This window comes from Staurois parvus, unplaced genomic scaffold (genome assembly GCF_062004578.1).
Source record: "Staurois parvus isolate SC_StPar_1 unplaced genomic scaffold, SC_StPar_1.0 ptg000404l, whole genome shotgun sequence".
Lineage (NCBI taxonomy): Eukaryota > Metazoa > Chordata > Amphibia > Anura > Ranidae > Staurois > Staurois parvus.
Window position 1 is genome coordinate 153,969 of NW_028318200.1, and position 18,222 is coordinate 172,190.

Sequence of the window (18,222 nt, forward strand, 5' to 3'; positions counted from 1 at the left end):
CAGAAATCTCTGGCACATGCTAACATTTTTGTTGACACATCTACAATAAGGAAAACATTAAACAAGAATGGAGTACATGGGAGGACACCACGGAGGAAGCCATTGCTGTCCAAAAAGAATATTGCAGCACGTTTGAAGTTTGCAAAAGAGCACCTGGATGTTGCACAGCACTACTGGCAAAATATACTGTGGACAGATGAAACCAAGATTGAGTTGTTTGGGAAGAACACACAACACTATGTGTGGAGAAAAAAAGGCACAGCACACCAACATCAAAACCACATCCCCACTGTAAAACATGGCGGAGGGAGCATCATGGTTTGGGGCTGCTTTTCTGCCTCAGGGCCTGGACGGATTGTTGTCATTGATGGGAAAATGAATTCCAGAGTTTATCAAGATAATTTTGCAGGAAAACGTACGACCATCTGTCCGCCAACTGAAGCTCCGCAGATGATGGGTGATGCAACAGGACAATGACCCAAAGCATACAAGTAATTCAACAAAACAATGGCTGCAACAGCACAGAATACGCCTTCTGGAGTGGCCCAGTCAGAGTCCTCAACCCGATTGAAATGCTGTGGCATGACCTTAAGCGAGCGATTCACACCAGACATCCCAAGAATATTGCTACACTGAAACAGTTTTGTGAATAGGAGTGGTCCAAAATTACTCCAGATCGTTGTGCAGGTCTGATCTGCAACTACAGGAAACGTTTGGTTGAGGTTATTGCTGCCAAAGGAGGGTCAACCAGTTATTAAGTCCAAAGGTTCACATACTTTTTCCTCCCTGCACTGTGAATATTTACATCTTATGTGCAATTAAACCATGGCAGCATCTAATGTTTGTGTAGTATTATGTTCAGCAGACTGTGTTCTTCTATTGCTGTGACTTAGATGACGTTCAGAGCACATTTTATGCCCAATTCATGCAAACCTCCACGTAATCCCAAGGGGTTCACATACTTTTTCTTGCAACTGTATATATACCAGAACATTCACAGAATATACATACAATATACAGTGAAAGAAGCTAAGCTTCTACACCTTTAACCATTTGTTAGGACAGACAGTCTTGAAATCTAGTTAGGCCGCGTGCACACTGCTGCTCCTAAACTCATGTTTTTGGAACTTTTCGCCAGAGCCCCTGAACACAACTCAATAAAAGCCTATGTCTCCGTGCAGTTTAGGAACAGCAGCATTTAGGGGCAGCGAATGCTCCTCTCCTGAACGCAGAAAAATCGCATTCAGGAGAGGAGAGTTTTGGCACAAAATGCTTGACGCAGTAAACACGCATGTAAACGCATGTACACACGCATTAATGATAGACGGATTTAGCGCTTGAGCATTAATTCGTTTCAATAGACAGAATAAATTATTATTCTGGCCAATGAAATTAATTAACGTCTAGGAGCTTGATGCTAATAAACGTGGGTAAACTAGGCTAAACACAGTACACACATTTACTAGTGTCCATCATTTTCCTGCTGCCAGGAGAAACATGTCTAGGCAGCATCCAGTGCACATGAACCCTAACAATTAATAATGAAGATCTGCCTGCACAGTACAGGCAAGGTTAATAATGGCAAACATAGGTGCCCTGGTCACTCATAAAACAAGAGAATTATCTAGGAATTTCCCTTGCTGCTGAGTCCATAATAGAGTATCTAAAAAAGTAAACTGCAAATTTTAAATATTTCTCAGTAAGTTGTGCTATGTGAATAGGGACATGTAAAAATATAAAGTAGGTGTTATCCCACTTTGCCTGCAAAAGTGGAACTACACTTTAAAGTGTTCCTAAACCCACAACAGTAAAATCAGTCTGTATATGCAGTAAAGCATGCTGGTTATACTCACTGTGGAACCTACGGGGTTAATCCTCTGCATAGTGAAAAAAGGCTGTATCCTCTGCATTGTGAAAAAAGGCTGTTTGATCCTTTCTTCTCTGATCCTCCCCTTTTTCAAGCGACCACCACTTATCTCCAGACTGAACCGTAGGCATGCACATGCTCAGTTTGGTGTATATTGCTAGAGAGGTTTTTTTTTTTTCTTGGGAGAATGCATGTGATCAGCACAGGGCCAATCAGTACTGTGCAGACAGTGGTCAGGGGATTTCCATCCTCCTAGAGTAGAAAGAAAACTCCTCCTACAAGCTTTAGCTAGTGGTGGGCTGGACACTGATAGAAGTCACAAGACTGCTCTAACTGCTGATAAGAAAAGGTATTTAGAAGTTTATATTTACTATAATAATTGCACTTCCATGTTGTGTGTACTGTGGGAGACCAGATAGAGTGAATGCAGGGTCCTGGCTTTAGTAACACTTTAAGGTAACGCTACTGTTGGTTTTTTCATGACTTTCAAAATGGAAACTAACATCTAACTAGCCACTCTGACTTATGCAGGCCATAGATGGGTCGAAAATCGGCCGATTTTTCGGCCGAAAATAAAATCGGCCGATTTTCGGATCGTTAGTGGGCTATTTGGTCGGCCGTTTTTCGGTATTTTGGCCGTTTTTTTTTTTCTGTAAAGTTGGAAAAAAATCGGCCGATTTTGACGATCGGCCGATTTTGACGATCGGCTGATTTTCGCGGCAATTAGTGGGCAAATCGGCCGATTTTTTGCAGATAAAAAATCTGCGCATGAGCAGTGACCTGCAAGAGGAAGACAAAAAGAAGAAAAAGAAGAAGAGGAAGAGGATGAAGAAGAAGAAGAAGAGGAAGAAGAAGAGGATGAAGAAGAAGAAGAAGAAGAGGATGAGGAAGAAGAAGAAGAAGAGGATGAGGATGATGAAGAAGAAGAGGATGAGGATGAAGAAGAAGAAGAAGAAGAGGATGAGGAAGAAGAAGAAGAAGAGGATGAGGATGAAGAAGAAGAAGAGGATGAGGATGAAGAAGAAGAAGAAGAAGAGGATGAAGAAGAAGAGGATGATGAAGAAGAAGAAGAAGAAGAAGAGGATGAGGATGAAGAAGAAGAAGAGGATGAGGTTGAAGAAGAAGAGGATGAGGATGATGAAGAAGAAGAAGAGGATGAGGATGAAGAAGAAGAGGATGAGGATGAAGAAGAAGAAGAGGATGAGGATGAAGAAAAGGATGAGGATGAGGATGAAGAAGAAGAAGAGGATGAGGGTGAGGAAGAAGAAGAAGAAGAGGATGAGGATGAAGAAGAAGAGGATGAGGATGAAGAAGAAGAGGATGAGGATGAAGAAGAGGATGAGGAAGAAGAAGAAGAGGATGAGGATGTAGAAGAAGAAGAAGAGGATGAGGATGAAGAAGAAGAGGATGAGGATGAAGAAGAGGATGAGGAAGAAGAAGAAGAGGAGGAGGATGAAGAAGAGGATGAAGAAGAAGAAGAAGAAGAGGATGAGGAAGAAGAAGAAGAGGATGAGGATGATGCGCATGAGCAGTGACCTGCAAGAGGAAGACAAAAAGAAGAAAAAGAAGAAGAGGAAGAGGATGAAGAAGAAGAAGAAGAGGAAGAAGAAGAGGATGAAGAAGAAGAAAAAGAAGAGGATGAGGAAGAAGAAGAAGAGGATGAGGATGATGAAGAAGAAGAGGATGAGGATGAAGAAGAAGAAGAAGAAGAAGAAGAGGATGAGGAAGAAGAAGAAGAAGAGGATGAGGATGAAGAAGAAGAAGAAGAAGAGGATGAAGAAGAAGAGGATGATGAAGAAGAAGAAGAAGAAGAAGAGGATGAGGATGAAGAAGAAGAAGAGGATGAGGTTGAAGAAGAAGAGGATGAGGATGAAGAAGAAGAAGAAGAGGATGAGGATGAAGAAGAAGAGGATGAGGATGAAGAAGAAGAAGAGGATGAGGATGAAGAAAAGGATGAGGATGAGGATGATGAAGAAGAAGAGGATGAGGGTGAGGAAGAAGAAGAAGAAGAGGATGAGGATGAAGAAGAAGAGGATGAGGATGAAGAAGAAGAGGATGAGGATGAAGAAGAGGATGAGGAAGAAGAAGAAGAGGATGAGGATGTAGAAGAAGAAGAAGAGGATGAGGATGAAGAAGAAGAGGATGAGGATGAAGAAGAGGATGAGGAAGAAGAAGAAGAGGAGGAGGATGAAGAAGAAGAATAAGAAGAAGTGGATGAGGATGAGGAAGAAGAAGAAGAGGAGGATAAGGATGAAGAAGAAGAAGAGGATGAGGATGATGAAGAAGAAGAGGATGAGGATGAAGAAGAAGAGGACGAGGATGAGGAAGAAGAAGAAGAAGAAGAGGATGAGGATGTAGAAGAAGAAGAAGAGGATGAGGATGAAGAAGAAGAGGATGAGGATGAAGAAGAAGAAGAAGAAGAAGAAGAAGAAGAAGAAGAGGATGAGGAAGTAGAAGAAGAAGAGGAGGAGGATGAAGAAGAAGAAGAAGAAGAAGAGGATGATGAAGAAGAAGAGGATGAGGATGAAGAAGAGGATGAGGATGAAGATGAAGAAGAAGAGGACGAGGATGATGATGAAGAAGAGGATGAGGATGAAGAAGAAGAAGAGGATGAGGATGAAGAAGAAGAAGAAGAAGAAGTAGGATGAAAATAAGAAGAATTCCAGTCCAGCAAAAAGTGTCTCTGCAGAGAGCTCAGCTATTTCTGACAGTTCTCTGACAGTTCTTTGACATTTACAGCGGTTGCAACAAGGTATCTATTTGTTTCCGAATAAAAACATCTGTATCCTAAATGGAAACAAATAGATACAATGTTTCAACCGCTGTAAATGTGAAGGAACTGTCAGAGAACTGTCAGAAATAGCGGAGCTCTCTGCAGGGACACTTTTTGCCGGCTGTAGAAGGGATGAAAATCGGCCGATTTTTTTTACCATTGATGGTAACGTCGGCCGCTTGAACGACCGAATTTTCGTTTTTTAAAAGAAAAATCTGCCGTTTTTCTCCCCATCTATGGCCTGCATTACTCCAAGACTGTTTATTATGCTTGTCTATCCAACTCTAAGTAATCATGCACACTGGAAGTTTTGATAATGCTAGTAACGTTAGCTGTGTAAAGTCACATTAAAAACGTGAGTTTTCCACATTTTTTTTGCATTTTTGAATTAGCGTTTAGCAGCGTTTACGTATTTAGTGGAATTTTCCTGCATTTGCAGTTTTTAGCGCTTTTTTTTTACCAAGAAATTTTTATTTTTTTTTTCAGTAAAAATGTCCAAAAATGCTGGTTTGCTGCGTTTTACCGCATTCTGCTGCGTTTTTCAGCGTTAGAGCATTTCGAGCAAAAAACTCTTCTAGAAACCCACTAGTCCTGGTGGTTTTTTCCAGCCAAAAAACGTTCACTACACATAGGATAATATGCTAGGGGGTTTACTAGCTGTAGAAAAAAATGTCAAAAACAGCAGCTGTAAAAACGTCAAGTGTGCATGAGGACTTATAGTAGAAGAACAGATTCTAACATGGACCTAAGTGATAACGAGTGACACCTGCCTATCAGAGAGGGTGAGGGGATGGCAAAGATGTAGCATTTACTAAATTCTATATCCATGATTCCAAAATGTCACATTCTAAATACTCATATCAATAGTAAAGTATGGCTTGCAGAGGTACATACTATGGGGGACATTTAATAAAACTGGAGAGTGCAAAATCTGGTGCAGCTTTGCACAGAAACCAATCAGCACCCAGGTTTTAATGCTAAAGCTTAACTGAACAAGCTGAAGTTAGAAGCTGATTGTCTACCATACACAGCTGCACCAGATTCTGAGTGCACCAGTTTTAGTAAATATCCCCCTATATTTCTCTATACTACATTTGAAAGAAAAGTGAATGTGACTTAATAATATATCTGTATAAACAGTATTACAAACACAGTCAAAATTCTGCCAGACAGTTTGATTCTGTCAGGCAGCAGGAAGCTGTGAAGATGTTAAATGAACATAATGAATGATTAATGAGTAATTAATGTGTATTTTCACTTTCGCCTGCAGGTATAACTCCCCTTCACTCTGTTTAAGAAAGATGTTGCTACGCAAAACACCTTGTTGGCATGCTGACAGGTTTACACAATAAAGCAGCATAAAGAGCAATATTCATGTGCAGCAATGAATGTCAACCGATCAAATAGGTATCAACGTACCTAAGATCACTAAATAGTTGAATTCTGAATGGCTATCATGAGTTACTGCACTTTGCTTCTTGACTGTTAAATAAAACTGCTTGTGTAATCCTTGTTCATGACAATAATCTAGTGAGAGATTATAAATCTACACTGCATATAAAGAGGAAGATTTACAGTATATCCATCTCATTATACGGGAGATGAAGAAAGGACCCACTTTTTAAAAGAGAAGTAAAGCCAAAATTTATCCCTGCACATCTTTGGAAATCGCAGTCCGCATGGGAACCGAGGTTCCCAGTACGGTTGCGATTTCCAGTGCGGCATGCTATTAGAATTAATGGGGGAGAATGTCACCAGCACACCGAGGATCACCAATATGGGTCCAAAAGTGATAATGAACGATCACATATTTACAGCAAGGCAACGTTTCAGAGTCTCGCAGGACCCCTTCAGCAGGCAAAAAAGCTTCAAGAAGAATTTATATTCCCTTCTCCTTGTGTGCGTCAAATGTTGAGTCAGGAAGGCATGCTGCAATCACAAGGATGGCCTTTCCCTTGCTTCCCATCATTCTGAGCTGTGCAGAAATATGTTGTTCATGACTAATTCAGTATCCCTTCACAGTGCATATGTTGCATCCAAGTTTCATCAAGCTTCATAAAATTATTAACAATGGTTGCAGTGGTGCCATTCTTGTGGCAAGAGTAGCCCAGAAATCTCATCTCACCTTTAGACAGACAGATCAAAATAGCCATTGATCTGATCAAGTTGCACTGAACCCCAATAATAGATTTTCTCAGAGGATTTAGTTTATATACAACCCAATTCTCAAAAAAAGTTGGTGTGCGCTGTGGAAAATCTACATACAAACAGAATGCAGAGATTTCCAAACCTCATAAACCCATATTTTGTTCACAGTAGAAAATAGAAAATGTTTAAAGTGAGAAAATGTACCATTTGAATAAAAAAAATTATGTAATTTTGAGAATGATGGCAGCAACAGGTCTCAAAAAAGTTGGGACAGGGCAACAAAAGCTGGTAAAGTAAATGGTACTAACAAGCAAGAGCTGAAAGAACATTTTGCAACTAATTAGGTTAACTGGCAACAGGTCAGTAACGTGACTGGTATAAAAAGAGCATCTTAGAGAATAGGAGTGTCTCAGTAGTAAAGATGGGCAGAGGTTCACCAATCTGTAAGAAGCTGCATCTAAAAATTGTCAAACAATTTCAGAATAATGTTCCTCAACATGAAATTGCAAAGACTTTAAATATATCATCATCTACAGTACATAATATCATCAAAAGATTCAGGAAATCAAGAGAAATCTCTGTGCGCAAATGACAAGGCCAAAACACAATAATGGATGCCTGTGATCTTTGGGTCCTCAGACAGAACTGCATTAAAAACAGGCATGATTCTGTGATGGACATCACTGCATGGACTCAGGAATACTTCCAAAAAACACTGTCTGTGGACACAGCTCGCTGTGTCATCCAAAAATTCAAGTTGAAATGTTACTAAAGTAATTTTTTAAATTAAAATAGAAAACATGTTATACTCACCTGCTCTGTGAAGTGGTATTGCAGAGAGTGGCCCCAATCCTCCTCTTCTCGGGTCCCCCAGCCATGATCCTAGCTCCTTCTCTTCTTGGAGTGTCCCCACAGCAAGCCATTTGCTATGGAGGCAAATAGGGGTTTATTTACTAAAGCTGGAGAGTCCAAAATCAGACTCCCTTCTGCATAGAAACCAATCAGCTTCCAGGTTTCATTGCCAAAGCTTTATTGAACAAGCTGAGGTTAGAAGCTGATTGGTTTCTATGCAGAAGGGAGTCTGATTTTGGACTCTCCAGCTTTAGTAAATAAACCCCATAGTGTCTGCATGCTCCTGAGCTGTGTGTCTATGGAGCCGCACTCCATAGACTTACACAATGGGACTTAGCCCTGTCCCTCACATCCTCATCACTGCATTTGATTGACAGCAGCAGGAGCCCATGGCTCCTGCTGCTGCTCGAGTGCTGTGTGAAGAGGAAAAGAGGGGAGAACAGATGCAGCTGTGCACAGTGCTGGATCTATTCTCCCCCTTCACACAGGGAAGGGGGAGCACAGACAAATATAAAATGTTTTTTAACTTAATGCAAGAAATGCATTACAGTATAAAAATGTTTTTAGCTTTAGTATCACTTTAAAGCTCTAGCATGCAAAGAAGAAGCCATATCTGAACAAGGTCTAGAAACGCCACCATCTCTGGGCCAAACATTATCTAAAGTAGTCTGTTGCAAAGTGGAAAACTGTTCTGTGGTCAGATGAATCAAAATTTGATATTCTTTTTGGCAAGCATGGGCACTGCATCTTCTGGATTAAAGAGGAGAGGCACCTTCTGGCTTGTTATCAGCGTTCAGTTAAAAAGCCTGCATCTGTGTTGGTATAGGGGTGCATCAGTGTGTATGGAATGGACAGCTTGCACATCTGGAAAGGCACCATCAATGCTGAAAGATATATCCAGGTTTTAGAACAGCATATGCTCCCACCTAGATTACATCTTTTTCAGGGAAGGCCTTCCATATATCATCAGGACAATGCTAAATACTGCATGACCTTGTAGTAAAAGAGTCTGAGTGCGGAACAAGCCTGCCTGCTTTCCAGACATTTCAACAACTGAAAATATTTGGCGCATCATGAAACAAAATATACAATAAAGAAGACCCAGGACTGTTGAGCAGTTAGAATCCTATATCAGGCAAGAATGAGACAACATCTCTCTCCCAAAACTCCAGCTACTGGTCTCCTCAATTCCCAGAGGTTTACAGAGTGTTGTTAAAAGAAGAGGGGATGCTACACCGTGGAAAACATGGACCTGTCCAAACTTTTTCTATGTGTAGCTGCCATCAATTTTAAAATTACCGTATTTTTTCTTAACCTCTTGGCGCCAGCCACATGCAAATGTGCGGCCTCCTGGCGTCTGGGCCTTGATGCTGAGCGGCCGCACATTTGCGTGCAATTAAGAAAAACATATGTGCTGAGAGCGCGTGCCCTGTGCATTCCCAGCACACATGTCCGGTACTCACGGAAAGGTCCTGATCTCTTTCGATCAGGACCTTTCCCGATCTATGTGACCGTCGTGACGATGTGTCATGGCGGTCACATGACCCTTAACCCCGCCTCCCGACTTCTGAAACCCTTAAAGGGCCGGGAAGGGCCGGCGCCAAGGGGTTAAAATGGTACATTTTCTCAGCTTAAACATCTGATATGTTCTCTATTTTCTATTGTGAAAAAATATTGGCTAATGAGTTTTGCAAGTCGTATTCTGTTTTTATGACAGCATCCCAAATTGTTTTGGGATTGAGGTTGTATTTTTTTACCTAAAATTTACAGAATATTTTATTAAATAAGGAGTTTGTGTTATTAAAAATAAAGTTACCCAGGCTTGTCTAGTGAGATTTGCTCTATGGATATTATTAACCTTGACATTAAAGTGATCAGCTATGACTGCCAAGGACACTCACCCTATTGAGCTGTTCCAAGAGTCTTTGGTTTTGATCTGATAATTCCTGGACTACTGAGCATTTCTGCCGATCAGCCTCTCTCAGATGCACCTGCTGCTTCTCCAGCTCTTCCTGTAGCTGCTTCACATCACTCTCCAGCTCAGACACTCGCCCTTCCCATTCTCCTTCACGATTCTCAAATCGTCTTTTTAATTCATGCTTTTCTTGCTCCAGATGCTATAAAAAATACATAAGGAAATTAGTACATGGTTATATTACATTATTATAATTTTAATAATAATAATGCAGGACTTCTCTAGAACTTCCTCCATCCTCTGGAACTCCTTACCCCAATCCATCAGACTGTCACCTACCCTCCTCACCTTCAGGCGCACCCTGAAAACCTTCCTCTTCAGGGAAGCCTACCCCAACCTCACCTAACACCTGACCTCACCTAACAACTAACCTCCTCCACTCCTCCCACCACTCCATCCTCCACAGCCATTTCCTCCTGTACCACCTTCCCCTCCCTCCTAGATTGTAAGCTTGAAAGAGCAGGGCCCTCGAACCCCTCGTGTATTGTATTGTTACTGTCTTGTCTCATGTTCTGTCCCCCTTGCTACTGTACAGCGCTGAGAATACCCTTTGGTGCTACATACTGTATAATAATAATAATAACAATTTAGTATCTATTTCTGCACATGCAAAATGACTCTAGTAGTCTACCTTACAACTGAGAAAAACCTAAACTTTCTAGTGGTCTTCCCACAATCTTTTAGAGCAGGGGTCTCCAAACGTTGTGAACAAAGGGTCGGTTTGCTGTCCTCCTGACTTTGAGGGGGCTGGACTGTGGACAGTGGGAGTAATAAATGCCCGAGCATCAATGGGAATAAACAATGCCTCATTGTTGGTATTAGTGGGAGAATTAGTGATTGTTGGTACTAGGGAAAAAATAGTGCCCCATCATTGGGATCAGGTAAAAGGAATAGTGCCTCATTAGTGGTGTCAGTGGGAAGAATAGTTCCATACCATTGGTGTCAGTGAGAGGAATAGTTAAATAATATTGGTGTCAGTGGTGGGAATAGTGCCCCATCACTGGTGTCAGTGGTAGGCATAGTGCCCTATTGTTGGTATCAGTAACAGTAATTATGCCCCATTCTTGGTGTTGTTACAAGGGATAGTGCCTTGTATCAGTGGGTGGAATAGTGCCCCAAGGGCCTGATAGGGGCAAGCAAAGGGCCACATCCAGCCTCCGGGCCACAGTTTGGAAACCACTGCTTTAGAGAACTCTCTTTGTGACACTGATTATTTCCCTCCAATCAAACCACTCTGTACAAAGGATCCTAGACCTTTGTATACAATACATGAAAATGTATTAACTTCTGATGGAAACATACAACTCAAAAACGTGGATGTATCCCTATGCCATGTGGTACTATTCTAACAAAATGGAAGCAATTTAATTGTTTATGCTTTACAATTATTTGCCTCTTCAATCATTCAATGATTTTCATTACCGAGAAAGTCATTGTCTATAGGTGTAACTAAAGGCAAAACTTTTTTTATTATTAAATAGAGTGGAGAGGGATTAGAACCCCTGTCAGTTTTTATTGCTATGTGTGCCCTGATTAAAGAGAATTGCCCTATTTGTTCTGTTTACCCTTGTCATTGAAAGTAAAAGTAAATTAAAATCCTAAATTTTGGGTTGACACCAGAACAACAACAACAAAGGGAAATCTTGCAATAGGGACACTAGTTCTCGTGACAGCCTGGGAGTCCCTCACTTTGGAAGGATTTCTTCTTACTTCCTGTTTGGCTATGGGACAGGAAGTTAAGAGAAATCTCCTCAATGGGACACAGATGGCAAAAAACTGACAGGGGTTATAATTCTCCCTTACTCTATCCCAGAAAACAAAAAGTTTGCCTTTCTGTTACATTTTAATGTATTCATAAAGGACCCATACCAAAGAAGCAAAAAGTAACAACCAACATTTTCAAGTCTACGCAAATCACACAGAGTATAGGCTCTAACACAGTATTAGCTTAAAACCAAGTAAAAAGATTATTTTGCTTTAAAATGTAATTGAACATTCTTTATTAGAGTTACAGCACTAAAAGTTTTATCATTTAACATTCTATATGATATAACATTTCTAAAATATTAAAAATACATTTTAAACAAGTCAATGTGTATCTAGCGGTTATGATTGGGAAGGTATGCCATAAAATAATTTGCTTAAAAATAGAATATGCTCATGCTTAAAGCATATCTAAACTCCAAAAATGTGTAATATATTGCATCTTGGCAATTTGTGAATTAAAAAATAAAATATCTTACATACTCATCCAGGTGGATGCAACATCGACGCGATGCTGCATTTGTCCTATGCTGCTTCTAAGACTGAGAACTTAGAAATCAGCATTCTTTGATGACTGTCAGTCACCAGTTCTCTGCTCTGACTTCCAGCACTCATTGGAGCACTTAGTTGTGGAGGGGGCAGGAGCGGCTGGCTCAGGTTCTCAGAAGGTCGCTGAGAAACTGAGCCAGCTGCCTGTCAAGAATCTGGGTGGATCCTGACTTTTAAGTCAGCATCTCTCCAAAGCCTGGATAGGCTCAGTGACATCAGCTGACAGCGGGCTTTAGCACAGGATTGGCTCAGTGACATCAGCTGACAGCGGGCTTTAGCTTACTGTCAGCTGAGTACAGATCATAGGAGTGCAAAATGAAGTGCACTCCTGTGACCTACAGAAGGCCAAAATAACTTTGGCCGTACTTCTCCTTTAAATGCGTTCACTATTAGTTTTCTATTTTCCTTTATTGTCACCTGGTGATCCAGCCAGTAGCACATTTTCCTGTCTTAGAGTACCTCTGCTTTTACCCATTGGAGGAGCAATGGAGACCTCTTTGGACAGCAGCATTGTCAATCTGGGAAGAGGGTATTGTTGGATACATTAGCAGATTTAGATGGACTTGACTAAAAAAAATTAAAGCTCAACTCCAGCTAACATTTTTTAAGCCATTACAGCAACAGCTTTTTTTTTTCCTTTGGGGATAAAAGTTTTACTTACTTACAGTAAATAAAAGCTGACAATGTCAGTAGCACACATTGGTACAAAACAAGTAGAATTTTAGTCAGAAAATTAAGTCCTGCTAGATTACTTCAGGCTGGCCCCTTTTGCAGGTATAGCTATGTAAAATATCAAAAATAAGTGCCTTTACTTTTTAAAATCCAGTAATACACTGTCTTACCTGATCTGCACATGCCAAATTCTCTCCATTTTTAGACACTTTTAGGTACTGACAAATCTGTAGAGGCCGATCTGCTGACAACCTTAAAGTGCAATTAAACCCTCTTATCTTTTATAGCCAAGGAAGCTGCTTCTGTTTGATCTGCAAGTGCCATGGTGCTGCAAATGTGATCAGTTATGACACCAGGCATTTGATGGTTTGACAGTTTGGTTGAGGAAACAAGCAAATGTGACAGTTGGCAATCTGGACATTCCAGGAATGTATTTCTTTTTAAACTGTTAGATCATTGGGTTAAGTTTCACTTTTTGATTGAGGCCTCATCCACACCATCCAATCAGAAAAACTGATGGTAAATGACATGCAGATTTCACTTTCAGAGACATCAGTTTACATCAGTTTTCATGCAAGCTTCAATTAGTTTTATACACTTTGCAGATTCCTGTGCAGGAAAAATCTGCATATGATACTAGTGTTGTGGTGTGAACAGGACACATAGAGAACAATTGCTTTTGTTGTGCCCTTGCAAAAAGCATTCAGAAAAAAGTGACATCTCTGCACCATGGTATGAACAAGCCCTTCCTGCTGTTCAGGGGCTCTGGCAGCAAAATGACAGCCTCCAGCAAAAAGAAACAGGAGCAATGCTGGAGGCATTTTACAACACACAGTAATATTGGCAGCACAGTTATTAATTTGGAATCTATGTTCCTTGCTAAAGAACATTATGTTTTATTAAGTTGTTATGGGTAAAGTTCCGCTTTAGGTCTCGTTGTGTGCAAGTGCACAACAAAATCAATTGTTCTCTATGTGCCCTGTTCATACCACAACACTAGTATCATGTACAATTTATTTTTGCGCAGGAATCTGCAACGTGTATAAAACTCATTGCAACACGCATGAAAACTGATGTCTCTGCAAGTAAAATCTGCACGTCAGTGTAACTTTAGGTGCAAAAATAAAAAAGGGCAAACAGGCAGGAATTTTAATGCAGAAGAGACATGCTTTATCTGCAGACCTATCTGTCGGTCTTCACCTGTACAATGAGCCGTGCACGTGCAGCTCACTGCACAAATTTGTCGATTCTGAATCTGACTGAACTCCCGGGCGTTTTTGGGAGTGATGTCATTCCCGCACAACCAATGGCAGTGACCGACAATTGAGACCTGGAAGCTGGTCACTCGAAGATGTCAGCGGCCAGGAGGGGAGCTCAGGGACACCGCAACCCTGGAGTTTAAGTGAGCACAGTTCCGCTTTAAAAAAGAAAATGAATGCAGCCATCAAATCTAAGAATTGTTAGGCTGTAATATACTACATTTTAATTTTGGAGATTAGAAAGGCTTTAAAGCAGGGACGCTCAACCTTTTGAAGAGCAAAGGCCACTTAAGCGATTTGATAACCAGTCGCGGGCCAGAATGAAATGAAATGGTTCAGAATTTCACATTTTTAAGTTTTAAATAGCATAAATAACATGTTCCTGCTGCAGCCACTGAATGCCTGCACAAAGCAGAGAAGGAGAAGCCGACTTTCAGCGGTTGCAGAAGGAAAATGGAGAGGATAGGTTCCTGTATGTTCCACCCCCCATCAAACCCCCCCCCCCCGTCCACGTACACTACAGAAAGTGACAGGGAGACTGCACAGGCCCCCAGAAGCATAGAAGCATTGCCACCTCTGAGTTGATCCAGGGAATATCCAATTGCCTCTGGGGGGATCATGAAGAAATTATTTCCCCTGCAGCAGCAAATTGGGTCATGCTTTGCTGGGGTTTTTGCCTTCCTCTGGATCAACTGTGGGTGCAGGATCATAACTTTTTTTTTTATAGTTGAGCTGGATGGACTTTTGTCTTTTTTCAGCCAAAATAACTAAGTAACTATGATGCAGCACCAGTGGTTGGAGGGTGTGTGGTAAAAATATGTCTCAGCTATAGGGTTTAAAGTGGTTATAAACTGCACCGAAGAAAAAAAATCCCCTGCAAGGTAATGTCATTATGAAGGACTTACCTTAACGAAGCCCTCCAGCGGTGCACTGTCACCGCTGCAGAGGCTTCCATCTTCACCTGGTGTTACTTCTGGATCCGCGAGCTCTGGCTGTCTGACTGGCATGCGCAGCGGGAGTCCTGGGCCATGGCACAGTGCTCTGAAGGAATGGCACGGGTATGTACTAACCTTCAAAGCACATGCACTGGCTCTCAAAAAGAGTGAATATCTCCTAAATAGTGCACATTTAGGAGATATTCATTTTATCTACAGGTAAGCTTTATTATACGTTTACCTGTAGGTAAAAGTATACAAAAAGAGTTTACTACCACTTTACTGCCCCCCAAACTGCAAATGTAAATGAGCCTTTACTGTCCTGAGCCCCCCCATAAGGCTGTTTTCACATTAATGTGCTGCTGTTTACCTACACCACAGGTTTGCCATAGACTTCTATTATATTTTGCAGGTGTGCAGGAAGTTTTGGTTCACTTTTACTAAACCCGCAGGATATAATAAAAATGCGCTTCCCTGGTTTGAGGTTGAGGGCCACATCAGAGGGCTTCGGGGGCCACATCTTGCCCATGGGCCACAAGTTGAGCACCCCTGCTTTAAAGTATCCACAGACACTAGTTGGTTGTCTGGCATACTAAGCCATGTCTCTGGTAATCTTTAGGCTTAGAAAAGATGCTTCTTTGTGATTTACCTTTAGGTTGAAGTCTGTTAAAACAGGATTGCTTGGTAGCTGAACAGCTGTCCACCTGCCAAGCAATATTTAGGTAGGACCAGCATAGCAGCACCTATAGAATATAGCAGGTCTCTGCTCAAAAAACACTTGCTGGGAGAATACATGATCAGATGCAGCCATTGTAATGACAGTCCCATGTCCTCCTGCTCTCTAGCTCCTGTGTCACTTCCTCCCATGCTCACCTCCAAGACTTTTCTCGAGCTTCTCTCAACCTGTGGAACTCCCTACTCCAATCTGTCGAACTATCTCCTAATCTATCCACCTTTAGATGATCCCTGAAATTCCTTCTATTTAAAGAAATCTATCCTGATTTTAACTAATGCACTGTGTTGTTACTTTCTCCATCAGCTCATTCCCAACTCTTTGTATCATTTGACCCTCCCTCTTAGATTGTAAGCTCTAAGAAGCAGGGCCCTCTGATTCCACTTTTACCAAGTTGTATTGTAATTGTAATGTATGCCTTAACTTTGTACAAAAATAATAATAATTTTCAGACCTGGTTCACACCAATGTGGTGAGGAAAACACTGCGAATCCTGTGCATTTCCTGCACTGAATTGCAATGGCATCATGTTAATGCGATCTGGTGCTGGTGTCAATGATAAATTAAAGTGGTTGTAAACTTTGTTTTTTTAATTTTACTTATAGGTAAGCTTATAATAAAGCTTACCTGTAGGTAAAATGAATATCTCCTAAACATGCACTTTTTAGGAGATATTCTCACTTCATTTAATCCAGCGCATGCGCTTTGAAGGAATGCATACCCGTGCCGTACCTTCAGAGCTGTGTGCCGCGGTCTGGGACTCCCATGTGCATGCACGGGAGTGACGTCATCGTGGCCCAGTCTGTTAGAATACCGGAGCTCGCGAACCCGGTAGGAAGACAGGTGAAGACGGAAGCCTCTACAGTTTTAACTTCTTGGCGCTTGCCGAATGCAAATGTGCGGCCTCCCGGCATCTGGGCCTAGATGCCGGGCGGCCACACATTTGCGTTCTATTAAAAAAAGACACACGTCTGGTACTCATGGAAAGGTCCCGATCTCCTCTTTCAATCAGGACCTTTCCCGATCATGTGACCGCAGTGATGTTGTGTCACTGTGGTCACATGACTCTAAACCCCACCCCACCTCCCGGCTTCTGAAATCCTTAAAGGGCTGGGAGGTGCCGACACCAAGGGGTTAAGGTATGTTTTACATAATGTGCTAGTATGCAATGCATACAGGGGCGGACTGACCATTTGGAAATTCAGGGACTGCCCGAGGGCCCAGGGTCAGTAGGGGGCCCCATGAGATGCCCCTGGTACCTTTTTCATAGGCTTTTTTGAGTTTGGGCAAGGACACAGGGGCCCCATGATCCCCTATTGCCCAGGGGACCCATGAGTCCGCCCCTGAATGCATACTAGCACATTATGACAATACCCTGCAGTGGATTTTTTTTGTCTGCGGTTTACTACCGCTTTAACGACACTTCAAAATAAATTGCTAGAAATCGCATTGCATGGGTGCGTATTTAAAAAAGGGTCCTGCACCTCTCTGCTGCGGATACAATGTGATTTGAGCCATAAAAGTATATGGCACAAATCGCACTGCACAGGCGTTTGCATGTAATTCTCACACAAATGCGTTGTGATTCCTGTGCGAATTACATGCGGTATAATGTGAACCTGGGCTCAGGATGACATGTCTACGGTGTCCATGTCCCACACATTGAGCAATGTGATCAGGGCTGTGCTGTATGTGTGGGCAGTATGCCTAGCTCCTCTCCAGCAGTGTGTGATGTGGCCAAGGACAGAGGGATGAAGGTGACATGTATGGGTCAGTCTCTGACCTCCAGGCGATCAGTCAGCTCCCTCTGCATCTCCTCGTATCTCCGGCTCATGTCCTGGTTCCTCTCCAGCAGAGCCTTCCCCAGCCTGGCCGCCAGCACCAGGTCCCTCTCCTTCTGCCGGATGACGGTGAGTAGAGGCGGCTCCTCCCCGGACTCGTCGGTGTCTCCCGGCTCCTCTTCTCCTTCTGCGGCCATTAGCACCAGCTCTTCGTCCAGCTCCAGCAGCCCCCGCCCCAGCTCTGCCTGCTCCGGACGCTCCGGGGAGGATTCCGAGCGCCTGCTGATAGGGAGCTCCATAGGGCGCTGTCCGGGGCGGCTGGTGCTGAAGCTGGGCTCCTCCTCGGTGATCAGATGAGGGGGGGAAGAAGTCAGCCGATCCGGACCCCCCGCTCCTCTCCCGTCCAGGCAACTCAAGGTGGACGGGGCAGCAAGTGTTAAACCCGCCCGGCTTCTCCCTCATCCACCGGGGTTCACACAGCCCAAACAGGGGCCCGGAGGCATTCGAGGAATTCCGGCTGCAGGCGGTGTACTAGTCCTTCTATATTTCGGTGCCCCCGGCCCCCTCCCCCCGTACCCGGCCCCGCTCGTCTCCCCCCCTCCCCGACTCTAGTGCGGACGTGTCGGGCCCCGCAGGCCTCGGGCTGCGCTGCGCTCTCCTCGCCCCTTAGCGCCGCGCTCCCCCGCACCCATCTCTGCAAGGCTCTGGCGGTGCGTGCGCAACCCGTGACGTCACCGACACCTGTTCGGTGGGAGCCGCTCATTGGGTGCAGATGGTTGCGCGATCAGCTGTGTGTGTGCACACCTCTAGTGGCCGATCTGTTGCTGCTGCTGATGATGATTCCAGATTGCCCGGCGCTGATTTCAATAGTTGGGTTTGCAAATTAACTTCTGTGGTGCGGATCTAAGCATGCA

The 18,222-nt window shown here is 42.9% G+C and overlaps 1 protein-coding gene across 2 annotated transcripts in view; it reads right to left on the reverse strand.

Moving 5' to 3' along the window:
• The window catches only part of LOC149455083 (BICD family-like cargo adapter 1), a 136,754-nt gene extending 118,892 nt beyond the window's left edge, over positions 1-17,862 (reverse strand). The window contains exons 1-2 of one of the 2 annotated variants that reach the window (XR_016314102.1): positions 17,311-17,862; positions 9,542-9,757 (exon numbers count right to left, since the gene is read on the reverse strand). Coding sequence is in view for 1 of the 2 variants with exons in the window: in XM_089686649.1 (XP_089542775.1) it covers positions 9,542-9,757; positions 17,311-17,607 (513 nt within the window). In the remaining variant the exon portion in view is untranslated. The remainder of the gene's footprint in view (positions 1-9,541; positions 9,758-17,310) is intronic. The other variant, XM_089686649.1, reaches the window with a different exon arrangement.
• Positions 17,863-18,222: the final 360 nt, after the last annotated feature.